The sequence below is a fragment of the Lemur catta genome, chromosome 7 (genome assembly GCF_020740605.2).
Source record: "Lemur catta isolate mLemCat1 chromosome 7, mLemCat1.pri, whole genome shotgun sequence".
In the NCBI taxonomy this organism is placed as follows: Eukaryota; Metazoa; Chordata; class Mammalia; order Primates; family Lemuridae; genus Lemur; species Lemur catta.
The window spans coordinates 17,929,600-17,943,175 of NC_059134.1; the positions used below are offsets into that span (position 1 = coordinate 17,929,600).

At 39.5% G+C, this 13,576-nt stretch overlaps 1 protein-coding gene across 3 annotated transcripts in view; it reads right to left on the bottom strand.

The window, feature by feature from the left end:
• The window catches only part of JHY (junctional cadherin complex regulator), a 67,918-nt gene that overhangs the window by 17,552 nt on the left and 36,790 nt on the right, over positions 1-13,576 (bottom strand). For all 3 annotated transcript variants that reach the window (XM_045555777.1, XM_045555776.1, XM_045555778.1), the window contains exon 5: positions 4,890-5,542. In XM_045555777.1, coding sequence (XP_045411733.1) covers positions 4,890-5,542 — 653 coding nt within the window. The remainder of the gene's footprint in view (positions 1-4,889; positions 5,543-13,576) is intronic.

A 13,576-nucleotide genomic window follows, 5' to 3' on the forward strand; every position in this document is an offset into this window, starting at 1 on the left:
AAATTTTGGAAGCAGAAAACAGATGGTTGAGTGGTAACTGTTTTAGCAGGTTCAAGAAAGCAGAACCAGGGCTGGGCGCCATGGCTCATGCCTGTGATCCTAGCACTCCGGGAGGCTGAGGTAGCAGAATTGCTCGAGGCCGGGAGTTCAAGACTAGCATGAGAAAGAGCGAGACCCCATCTCTACAAAAAAAAAAAAAAAAAGAAAAATTAGCCAGGCATGGTGGCACGTGCCTGTAGTTTCAGCTATTCAGGAGGCTGAGGCAGGAGGATTGCTTGAGCCCAGGAGTCTGAAGTTACAGTGAGCTATGATTAGGCCACTGCACTCTAGTCAAGTGAGACAAAAGGAAAGAAAGCAGAACTAGAACTCTATCTTAACAACAGTTAAAGCTGAGAAATAACATAGTTTACACCGTAAAATCCTTAAAGGCTCATACACTGTAAGTGGGGAGGAGGTGGAGAAAGTCTATGTGAGAGTTACTTTAAATAAGAATTGTTTGAAAATCTGTTCAAGAAACAGTCAAGTCTCCAGATCTTCTTCCCCATTTTGCTCAGCTAAGCAACTGTCCCTTTCCCATCTCCACAGGACATGGAGGTTTGTGTTCTGAAGAAGGAAAAATGAGTATCTTGCCTGTGACGTGCCAGATCTACATAATAACTCTGATCACCCAAGATAAAAGACCTAAAGCTGACAGGAGGGGCTTCCTATCGGGTGGCCCACACAGATCATTCTACAGAAACTCTAAGTGAACAAGTCCCATCGCTTGTAGTTTCCAACAAGCTTTTTAGTCCTTTACACTTAAGTATGAACAGACAATCAAAAATTGCCAGACATTGAGACAAGCCCTAACATGAAAGACAGCAAAACGGGTGAAGAAAAACAAACAAACAATATCAGCAACGAAAACTTGGAGGAAAGAGAAACGAAGCAGGGAGTTAAAAACACTTAAAAGTTCTGTCACAAGGGCCCTCACAGCCCATTTGCCTTTTTGAGAATGTAAGAGGATGTTGAGAAGAAACTGTTGCATCTATGAACAAAAACATGAAGCTATTAAAAAAAAAAGGAACATTCAGAAAATATTATTATAACGAAAGCAAAAAATACTCTTGGAAATTAAAAAACATGATATCAGTTGAAAGGCTGGAACCTAGAATTGAAAAACACTTTTAGAAAGTAGAACAGAATTATAAAGAAATGAAGAACAAGAGAGAGAAGAAAATAGTAAGAACAGCCCTCGAAGAACACAACTGCATAACAGGAGTTTCTAGAAAGAAAACAGCTGAAAGGAATTGCTCATGAGATGATTCAAGAAATTTTCCTAGAATGAAAGGACACAAGTTTCTGGGTTAAAAGGGCCCAGCACAATCTATGGAAACAGATCTATACCAAGGCATATTATTATGAAATTTCATTTTATAAGAGAAAAAGAAAAGATCCTACAGTTTTCAGAGAAAAAAGAAACAGCTCAGGCACAAAGGATCAGGAATATGGTGGCTTCAGATTTCTCAAAGCAACACTGGAGGCAAGAAGACAATTCTGAGAGAAAATGGTTTAGAATCTCAAATTCTACAATACTCTGCCCGGCTATCAGTCGGGGTGAGGGCAGAATAAGACAATTGTAGTCACGAAAGATCTCAAAACGTTTACCTCCCAAGCAATGGAGGACGTTCTCTACCAAAACGAGAGAGGAAACTAAGAAAGAGAAAGACAGAGGATGGAGAAAACAGGAGGCTCCATGAAGGAGAGAAGTGAAGAGAATCTCCATGAGGAAGTTCTACAAGGATCACATGAACACTTGCCACAGAGGAACGCAGTCTAGCAAGGAAGTGCAGCATGAGACACTGGCATGCTGGGAACTGCCCATCACCCTCTCCGCTGCCATCACACCATGCTTTTAATCTGAAGAAAACACCAGGGGATGTACTCAAACAAAATAAGGAAAATGTGAGGTACTGAAAAAGAGAATCTGATTGATAAAAAGGCAAAGGGAATTCTCAGCAGGACAGCTGTGTAGCAGGTCTAGGGACAGGAAGAAAGGAAAGGTCTCTGGAAAAACTGTCTCCAAGAAAGAAAGAAGAACTGATAGATCACCTGATGGGTTTGTCCTTGTGGAAACTTGTACTGAGAGGCTACTGGAAAGTCTGGAAACAATTAGCTATATGTACAGAGAAAATGAAGCAAAGGTTAAAAATAAACCCAAGATAATTATTAACTTTTGGAAAATAGAAAAAGTGCAGTATATTCATGGTATTGACTTAACCAAAAATTGTAACATAACTTTTTTTGGAGGAAAGGTGAGGGGAAGCAGATTTGATGGTGATGTAAGAAAACTAAATTCTTATCTATGAAAATAGCAAGTCAATAGAAATATCTAAAATTGATGCAGCAAAATATAGCAATAATAAGCATAACTGCGAATTATGGACACATGCAAATGACAGAGGAAAAAGATAAAAAAGTCAAAAGGGATTGCTGATATTCAGTGTTTTCATTATTCTACCAATGCAAGTATTATTCGCAGTCAAGCATTTGGGAATAGACGGAAAGAATGAGGAGGCATGGGCAGGAAAATACTGTACTGTCACAGGCTTACGTGATGTTTGACTTTTTAATATATGTGCATGCCTCACTTTGGTTGAAAAATTGATTTAAGGTCTGGTGCAGTGGCTCATGTCTGTAGTCCTACCACTGTGGGAGGCCAAGGCAGGAGGATGGCTTGAGCCCAGGAGTTCAAGATCACCCTTAGCAAGAGTGAGGCTCTGTCTCTACAGAAAAAAACCAGAAAAATTAGCCAGGTGTGGTGGCTTGAGCCTGTAGTCCCAGCTACTTTGGAGGCTGAGGCAGAAGGATCGCTCCAGCCCAGAAGTTTGAGGTTGCAGTGAGCTATGATGATGCCACAGCACCTTAGCCCTGGAGACAGAGGTAGACCCTGTCTAAAAATAAAAAAATAAAAAAATAATTTAAAAAATAAAAAAGGAGAAAAGGTAACATTAGAAATGAAAAGAAGAGGCTGGGTGTGGTGGCTCACACCTGTAATCTCAGCACTTTGGAAGACTGAGGAGGGAGGATGGCTTGAGGCCAGGAATTCAAGGTTACAGTGAGCTGTGATTGCACCACTGCACTCCAGCCTAGGCAACAGAGTGACACTCTTATCTCTGAGAAAAAAAAAAAAAGGAAATGAAAAGAGGGACATGGGACATGATTACAAAATAGAGGTTGAATAATAATATGAAAGTTATATAAATACTATGAAAAGTTTTATGATAATACATTTGAAAACTTAGCAAAAATAGAAATTTTTTTAGAAAAATGTAATTTATCAAACTGACTAAAGAGGAAATAAAATGATTGTTAAGTCTTATAACCATTATAATAAATGAATCAGGAGTTTAAAATCCGCCTACAAATAACATAAAAAATCAAACAAAAACACACATGGCCCAAATAGTTTTACAGGAAAATTCTATCAAGTCTTCAAGTAACATATACTTCCAATTATATAGCAAGTGTCCCAGACGATGTGAAAAGAGGAAATAGTCCTCAACTCATTTTATAAGGCTGATATAATGTTGATAACAAGACATGGCCAGTGGCAGATAGGAAAATTATAGGCCAATCTCACTTCTGGTATGTGAATGTTAAATCCTAAACAAAGTGTTAACAAATCAAATCAAGCAACTTATTAAAAATACAGTATGACAGGTTGGGTTAACCCTAGGAATAAAAGGATTGTGTAACATTAGAAAATCTGTTAATGTATTTTATCATATTAAAGGATTAATGGAGAAAACTTTTCAGCTGATACAGAAAAAGTATTTGACAAAATGAAATACTCATTTATGATAGTTTTTTGCAAAGAGGAATAGGAGGAAATTTCTTATCTCCCTATGTATCAAAAATTATTATTTTTAATGGTAAAAATGTTAGAAGCAATCCTTCTACAGTCAGGAAAAACAGACAAGGATACCTACTATCTGCCATTATCTCTCTTAGGAAGCTACCTTTGAATCTTATTACATGTGCATTCCATACCACCAGGGGTAGCACTTAAATGCCTTCTGATCAACTCATATGTGTATAACCATCCTCCTACTTTGAAAGTAAGTTCTTTGAAGATGCCCCATGCATCATACTTCTTTTGTATCTTCTATAGCATTTTAGCATTATAGTCAGCACATTAGGTATATAGAAAACAGTGGATCCTGAAATAATAAATTTCTTTTTCCTATTTATAGAAGTTGTACATCTACATTGTATGGAACTTGAACAATTAAAAAATATAAAGAAGAAATTGAAAATAATCCCAATCTCTCTTGCTAGAGATGACTACTATTGACATTTTGGTGAATTTTTCTTCTGTGCACATTTTACCTTGGTAGAGCTCATACTCCTTAGGTGTGAGTTGGTACTTTACTATTTTCTTTTTACAGAAAAATTTTCTCATAACCATAATTTTTAATGGTTATGTGATACTAAATATCATAATTTATCTAACCATTTCCCTATTGTTGGATTTTTAGGTCATTTCTATAAAGGATGATGTTTTCGTGTATTTTAGATTATTTTCGCAGGACAGGCCATTGTAGTGTTAGAGATCATTTGTTACTTCCAAACATTACTTGCGATCCTTAAAACACACTGAGGTTTTTTGACTGGTTCCTCTGTCCTTCTCCCCTCCCTCCAACTTCTAGTTTAACTACAGTGAAAAAGTAGAGGAGACAGGGAAGAGGAAAAGAAATACATTGAAAGTGGACTGTTTTTGGCAGGAATCAGAGCTGAGGAAGTTGGGGGGACTTTTCCTCTCGCCTGGCCATTCCCTAGGGACTCCCCTTCTTCTCCTCCCTCTCCTTTCTCCACTAGAAAACCACTTGAGAAAAGGGAATTCTTACCATAACATTTCCAAGTTCTTATATTTTGTCTCTGTGTAAGGCTGTTGGACTTGTTTCTTATTTTCAGTTGGTCCATGAACGTTGGTGTTATAGCCAGACTGAGAGCTTATCTGACTCAGGAGCACCTGTCTCTTAGAAAGTTCATTAAGGTTGTTCAAATCCATATTGGAAAGAGTGTTGCTGTGTAGCTGCTGATAGGAAAATCTTTTCTCTTCTTGGTCTTTGTGTCCTCTTTCTCTATTAGCATTCACCCCTGGGTGATATCCAGTAGGGTTTTTATATAATACCTTGTTGAAAGCCTGTTTTGGTGGAACAAATGTATTGGAGGTTACTTTGGGATTCCGGCTCCTAAGTGCACTTGAGTCTTGTACATTGTTCTTAGAGGCATTCATAATCACAACTGGTTTGTGCTTTCTTGAAGTATCAATAGGCTTATTTTGGTTTGGTTGCTGTCTGGGAGTGTTATTCTGGTTTTCTTGACTGACAACCACCTCTTCAGTCATGAAAGACTTCAGGCCCTTCTGGCGTTTATGCTGTTTTCTAATCTTGGGCTTGGCTGTCTTTCTGGAAGGTTGCTGGCCATTAGCTGTTTCAGAAGATTGACCTCTTGGTACATTGCTTGATTTTGTACTTTCATGTTGAGACCAATGTTCCTGATAATCCCAAAAAGACAGTTTCGGTTAATGTAAAATTAGAAGATTGGCACTCTTCACAAATTTTAAATTAGTATTTTTCAAGCTGAGGGTTGCATTGTCTAGGAAGGTGACCACAGAATTGAAAACAAAGACAGATTAGAGGGGGTTCTTTCCTAATTTCAGGCATTTGGAGAGTGAATAGCTGAGTAATTCCTCCTGGAAATTTAGGATTATGACCCTAGAAAGAAATAGAGAGCTTAGCATGGGCTTTATATTATGGCCAAGTCTTTGACTTATTAAATAAAAATTTAAGTCTTAAAAGTTAAGTCTTTGGCTTGAAAATGAAGTGTTGCCAAATTGTAGGGATGGGGGAGGGGTGGGTGGCGTGGGGCAGAGAAGCTTTAACTATAAGAGATGCACTGAAAGAAAGTGCAAATGCAAATCAACATCAAAATATGTCTATTTTAACTCAAGTGAATATTTAAAAAATCTTAACCAGAAAACACCAATGATTTGCTTTACCAACCAAGTACAAGTTTAATATGAAATACAATTCAGATTATCAGATCTTCTTACTCATAGAGGTCAGAAGCTAGAAATGACCTCTTCACCAGATGAAACAAATTAAATTTTATTCAGAGTGGTTATAAAAGAATCTGTGCTGTGATAGGACATCTGTGAAACCACAAGAGTTGTTTTGCTTCTGTTCCTTAACATAGCCTGCACTTAGGCAACCAAACATCTGGGGGAAATATTTCAATTTCAGAACAGTCTTTATGCTTTTCAAAGTCTCCTAACAACAAAATGTACTCCTAGTATAATAGATACACTATGTAACTATATTGTGCTATAGCTATTTAGAAATATTTTTCAAGGAATAAAGCACTCATTACTTTGTGAAAAACTAGCTGAGTTAAGAGGCCTTTGGAAAGAATGATTAAATGCTTACTGAAAACAGTAAGATGACAATATGCATCAGTGTATTATATAACTGCAACATACTTCACCCTTTCTAAGCACAGGTAAAAAAATCTCTATTGCCTGTATCTATGCAACATTAATCTGAAAATGCAGCAGTTAGCTGAATTATTCAAGAAAAACATCTTGAAGTAAATAAATCATGTTTTGCTCAAATATTTTTTAGCTTGCTATGAAGAATGATCAAATTATTGTGATAAGAGTTCAGCTTTTGTTTCACTTTTCTGATACAATTACCAGACTCATCTTATTCCTCTATAATATTAAGTGCTATTCTATTTCTAATGAAATCACATTGTAATGATAAGGTTGACAGACTGTTAAATTTAAAACAGTAATATACAATATTACTTATTACATCAAATTTTTAAGACAATGATTTTTTTTTTTTAAGACAAGGTGGTCTTGCTCTGTCACCTGGACTAGATAGAGTGCAGTGATGTCATCACAGCTCACTGCAACCTCAAATTCCTGGCCTCAAGTGATCCTCCTGCCTAGGCTTCCCAAAGTGTTGGGATTACAGGTGTGAGCCACCATGCCCAGCCAAAAATGACTTCTAATTTAAAGTTTAGAGTATGTTCTCCTGGGAATTTGAATTTTCTGCAGGATTGGCCAGGCTCTGATTGGTTCCTACATTAGATTTTTACCTGTAATGCTGAAAGAAAAGGAAAGAAAAGAAAAGAAAGGAAGGCAAGAAGGAAGGAAGGAAGGAAAGAAAGAAAGAGAGAGAAAAAAGAAAGAAAAGAAAAGAAAAGAAAGGAAGGAAGGAAGGAAAGAAAGGAAGGAAGGAAGAAAAGGAAGAAAGAAAAGAAAAGAAAGAAAGAAAGAAAGAAAGAAAGAAGGGAAGGAAGAAAGAGAAAGAAAGAAAGAAAGAAAAGAAAAGAAAAGAAAAGAAAAGAAAAGAAAAGAAAAGAAAACAAAGAAACTTCCTTTTCTGTACTCCAGGTAAGAAGAGGTCCTTCCTTCCATGTAGTACATTGAGCTGCATGGAGAAGTAGGAGCAAGAAGTCTCTGCAAATACATAGCCCCAGGAGCATCCTTCCTTGTAGAGGATCCAGAAAAAAATTGCCATTCTACAATCTTATAGTTGTGTTCCTGAAACACAACATATCACCGCTGGTGAAGGTCAAGAAAGCTCCTCTTTACTATGATCTATAAATATTAATTGATGCTGATAACGTCATTTCTTCGCAATATTTGTTCAGCCTTTAACACCCTAATGAAATAAGTGACCAGGAACTCTTTCTGCTGACATCTGAATGTCCTTTTCCCAGTTTTCCCTCCTCTTTCCCACTGAAAAAGGAAAAGCCTATCAGAAATTTCTTTTCTAGGGGACCAGGTCTGAATTTCCGGGTTACCACTTGGTTTTAATCGTGTTATTACCTTTGCTGACAACTCAGATCACAATAGCACTCTTCACAGGGTGCTTTGTCAACAAGGCCAAGGACTCATCATTCTGTGAAACTTCAATTGTCTCAAGTGTTAAATCTGCTATTCATGTAAATGTAAGTGCCCAGAGATGGCATTTCGGTTCCCAGAAAGGAAGGCATTTATGGGCTTCATGCGATTTTTCTCACCTTCCAAGAAGCCTACTTAAGATCTGTGGTTTACTGAAGATTTATTACCCTACAATTGGGCATCAGGTGTCACTCTTTAGGTGGCAAGACCTGAATTCCCTGAAGTTAATATACAAAGCCATTCTCAGGCGATTTAATCTCCATCAGCACTGAAATCCTCTATTCCCTCCTGTTCTCACTGGGGTTCTTTTGTTGCCAACGCTCACAATCAGTACATACTACATGCACTCAGAATAACTGCTTAATGGCGGTAGGTTTTCATGTCACACACAGAGAGTTAGCATGGGGGCGTCCTGTTGCCCAAAGCTGGGATGATAATTTCTTAGTAAGACCCATCCTTAGTTATTAATGTTCATTCATACTGTGCCATCCAAGGGGAGTTTGCCCCTAACCCTGTGAAAGGCAGTGCTTGGCTGTCTCTCTTGTACGACTTCCTTGTTCACGTGTCATAAGCAGAAAGGAGAATGCATGCTATGACCTCAACCAAAACATTCACCTGCTTTAACACAAAAGCCACTCTTGTTCTTAGTTAATCTAACTCAACCACGGAGTCCTGAGAGTTGTGCCTGGGCTGCAAGATCAGCTCTGATGTAGAGAAGTTTCTATTGTGTTCCATTTTTCTGTGTGTTTATGAATAACAAAATGTGACTACTTTGAAACGGGTTATAAATTCCATCTGATACTATTCAGAAAATTTTGAGCACAGCTATTAATTGGCTCTAATTTCCACTGTCAGTAAGGAAGAACTCTGTGTTCAGATAAGAGAAGAGGCATAGATCAGTTGGTAATGTTGGGGGCAAAAACAAATTGGAAAGGTGGGAAGATTACTTAGGATGTGATTATAAGGACTTTCATGTTAACTAGTGAAAGGTCTCACATTTCTGTTCTTTGTGAGTCACTCAGTCCTATGGTATTTTGTCATATCAGCCCAAATGGACTAAGATACCTGGAAAGGGTCTTCTGCCATTGGCAGTGTGATCCCTTGAACTGTCCAGCAATAGTCCTGGGCACACAACTGCGGTGGGATTTGAAAACCTGGGAAGATTCACAGGAGAGCACAAAATGGTTCAGGACAGTGAGACCTATATAGAAAGGTTAAATGAAGAGATATTACTTGGCTTGAAGCAAAGATCCTACGCATGTATAAGATTCTAACATAGACAATGATGACCATCCATTCTCAGTATTTTTACTGGAAATAAAATGGTCTTGGGCGTATCTTCTCTCTTTCCTTGGCCCCATCTCTAGTTTCTTATTCTTTCTAGCATGTAAATGTATTTAAGTCTCTCCTATGAAAAAAATGAAAGAAACCTCACTTGATCCCCTTCTCTGGTTAAGCCCTGTCTAGCTCTCAGCTCACAGCCAAGCATCTTGCCAGTGTAGGCTGCCCCAGTCCCTACTCACCACCTCTCATTCTGACCTCTACCCCCTACCTTAGAGTGTTCATTCTCCCCACCCTGCTGAAGCTGCTCTGCTCAGGCCACCAATAACCTCTTAGTGGATAAGTCTTACGGGCGTTTCTTCTTTACCTTTTTATTTTTAATTTATTTCCAGCTTACAGAAAAACTGCTAGTACAGGGAACTCTCAAAGCTCTTTACCTAGATTCACCAGTTTTTATCCCTCTGTCACTCTGCACATAAACACACAAATATATGTATATATGCACATATATAGCTTATACTATTATTATTTACGTTTTTGGTATTTCGTATTTTCTGAACCATTGGAGCTTTGCATATAAAGCAGTTGCATATATCATGCCCCTTCCATGGCACTTTTTTACTTGTCTTCTCTGCAGTGTTTGACTGTGTTCACTAATTCCTCTTTCTGGAAATGTTCACGTCTTAGGTTCCATGACACTATTTTAGTTTTCTACCACTCTGGCAATCCCATCTTAGTCTCCTACCTTCTGTCCTCCACCTCTGCCTACCCTTAAAATTCTGCCACTGTCTGCAGGACCCTGTTTTTGACCCTCTTCTCCCACTCCCCACAATTCTTGGGTCCTGTCAGCAATTCCTACAGCTTCAATCCATCAGGAAGTGCTTTTGACGCAAATATCCATGGCTAACACACGTCTCTCCCTAGTTCTGTGCCTAGATGAGATGTCCTCCCTTCTATAGACACCTCCAAACTCAACTTCAGGCCCACTCCTGTCCTCACGCCCTTCCCTCTTCCATCCCCAGCACCAAGAGACCCCCTTTTCTTCTCAGTGGTATTAGTGCCACTAATCAGACACTAAGAAACCAACCCCGCTTAACTCCTATTTAAGCAATTGCTAAGTCTGCTGCTCCCACTTCCTAACCATCTCTATCCAGGGGCTGAGGGGAACCAGGTGCTGTCCTGACCTGCAAAAAGTTTAATCCAGTTGTTGGAGTAAGATCTATCCACATGCTGAAAAGTTAACTCATAGTATGTGGAGCGTATGACAAACACAAAGCAAGTGCCGCCATCACTCCAGTGCTCCCATCTCTTGTAGAAACCACTTTACATGTCACCTTACTGGTGTTGCTGTTTCTCTAATCTTATTCCCTTCCCTTCTATTCCTCAGACCATGTATAGAGTGATTTTTCTAACACTGGCAAGCTTGATTATGTCATTAAGTTGTTCAAAGGTTGCCAATAGCTGGGTGCAGTGGCTCATGCCTGTAATCCCAGCACTTTGGGAGGCCAAGGCAGGAGGATCACTTGAGCCCAGGAGATTGAGACCAGCCTGGCAACACAGCAAGACTCCATCTCTACAAAAAATAAGAAAAATTAGCGGGTCATGGTGGTGTGCACCTGTAGTCCCAGCTACTCAGGAAACTGAGGCAGGAGGAACACTGCAGCACGAGGGTGCAGTGAGCAATGATGGTGCCACTGTACTCCAGCCAGAGTGACAGAGGGAGAGACCCAGCTGGCTTCCTCCTGCCCACAGGATAAAATCTAAACCTTTTGGTTGACATAAAAAGCCTCTCACAGTCTGTCCCCTACCTAACTGGTCCAGTGCCATCTCACAACCTTTCCCTACCTCATACTTTCTCGTTTAGTTATTGAACGATATGCAAGTCTCAGTGTGTACTACATTCTCTTTCTCTACCACACCTTTGCCCCCCATTTGTCTGCATGGCACCGTTTGATTCATCCTTGTGGAGGCAGCTCAGGTGCTATCTCTTCTGGGAAGGCTTCCTCTGTCTTCCGAGAATTAGGCAGAATTTAGTTCCACTGCATTTTGTACCCACTTCCATATGACAGTATTATAATAATTACATAACTGTATTTCCACTAAAATTTTGCACTCCTAGAGGAGAGGGACCATTAAAAAAAATCTTTCTTAAATTTTTTTTTTTATTATTTTGAAGAATTTTTGTTGTCGTTTGCTCATTTTTTTAAGCATATTTTTTGGGCCAAGCATCTAACTCACAGTGCCTGGAATATAGTAGATACTCAATAAATATTTGTTGTGTGAATTATTTTGATTTCTCTTAAGGATATTTCTGATTAGTGAGGGTAATTTGTTGTTAGGGTAGGTTCACTGAGGGATCTGTAGATTATTTGAAAGTCATCTCTCAAGAAAAATATTTCAAATGGGGCCTATTTTCACTTGAAGACACACTAAATCACCTTTAAATGTTTCTTTAATCAGCCAGCAAATATTTATTGAACATCACCTTTGGTCAAAGCATTGTGGTGAGGGATGTGGAGAAAAATACACTCCTAACCTTTAAGAGCTTAGTGTACAAAAGAAACACAGGCAGCGACTAAGGAGACATGGCCAAGTACAGCAGGCCCTGAGTGAGTGGTCCAGATGACAGGCACAACAGGGCCCGAGGGAGAGGTAGAGGAGAAGGGTGGGAGAGGCTGGGAAATCTTCATGCAGGAGGCAGCCCTTGAGGAGGACCAAAAAGAAGCCATGGGACTTGGGAAGTTGAAGAGGAAAAAGAAAGGCTGCATGGGGTGTCTGCACGCCAGAGTGCCCGGCCAGAGTGTAGTGTGCAGTGGGCAGTGAAATCCTTTCTAAGTAAGGAAAGGGGACACCCCTTGGGCCAGTCTTTGTTGCTGTCATGTTAGGTCTAACAATCCTTAGATGTTTTGCTACATTTTGTCTTTATTCATGAGAGGTTATAAGCACGTTAATTATGGTGCACACAGAGAACAAAAAGCGTCCTTTTGGCTTTGTCCTGATTTTCTTCCATGAAAAGTTTTTTACTGCCTCTGTCTAGGTTCATGCCATGAATCAAGCACTGTGATATTACCTTAATTATTCTGTCATTGACTGAGAATCCTACAATTTTTCCTTAGTGACAATTATGAAAGCTCTAGGTTGTAATAATCTTACATGCTTCAGATGTGTTTTCTATAATAATTTAAATAACTAGAAATAAAAATAGTAGTCTTTTTTCTTTTTTCTTTAGACAGAGTCTTGCTCTGTTGCCCAGATAGAGTGCAGTGGCGTCATCATAGCTCATAGCAACCTCAGACTCCTGGGCTCAAGCGATCCTCCTGCCTCAGCCTCCCAAGTAGTTGGGACTACAGGTGTGCATCATGACGCCTGGCTAATTTTTCTATTTTTAGTAGAGACAGGGTCTCGCTCTTGCTCAGGCTGGTCTCAAGCAATCCTCCTGCCTTGGCCTCCCAGAGTGCTGGGATTACAGGTGTGAGCCACCACACCTGGCCTAATGGTCTTAGAATTATAGCATTTTGCAGCTGAGATGGACCTTGAAGATGATTTAGGCCAATCTTTCATTTAATAAAGAAGAAATTTAAGGCTTGGGGAAAGCTGAGTTTTGCCCAAAGTCATGCATCAAGTAAATAGCATGTCGAGGCCCAGACACTCATATCCTCTGACTCAGCCCATTACCATAATGCATAACAAGCCTTAAAGTGTCTCCTTTGTCCTCTGGATCCTGTTGGCCAGGTTCCCTGCTCTCTATCAGCTCTGGTAGTAGATCCTGTCCTCTGCATCCCACTGCCATCCTTTCCCTCTCAATTTCTAGGTGTGGCCTCCCTGGCATCAACTTTCAGGAAACTTTGGGAGAATGACTGTTTTTATTTCTTTCTTTGTATCTCTTAAGATTGGTCTGGAGGCCACTGGGGAGAAAGAGAAATAATTTGGGCTGGCCTCCCTTTCTCCCTTCTTGGAAGCTGGAACAAACTTCGTTATTTTTATTATTACATTAACCACTGTACATGGTTTTAACTGATGATGTCAACAGGCTCTATGGGCTCAATGATGTCAAAGGTCTCATCCCTTCCTAAGCAGGGATCAAACCTGGTCCAAGAATGACTCCATGTAACTGCATACACTGGTTCAAGAAAGAAATCAACTGCTAGTGTTTTTTTCTGTTTCCTCTGGAAAAACAATCCGTGGGGACAATTTCAGAAAAACCTTCCCCCAGATCATGTTTATGATTCTAAAGTAGTAAACCCATGGCCAAAAAGGGTGTTGTCATGTTAAATTACCACTTGATAAGCATTTACATCCTAAGAACGAGGGTTTAGTGAGGCTCTGGGGATTCCC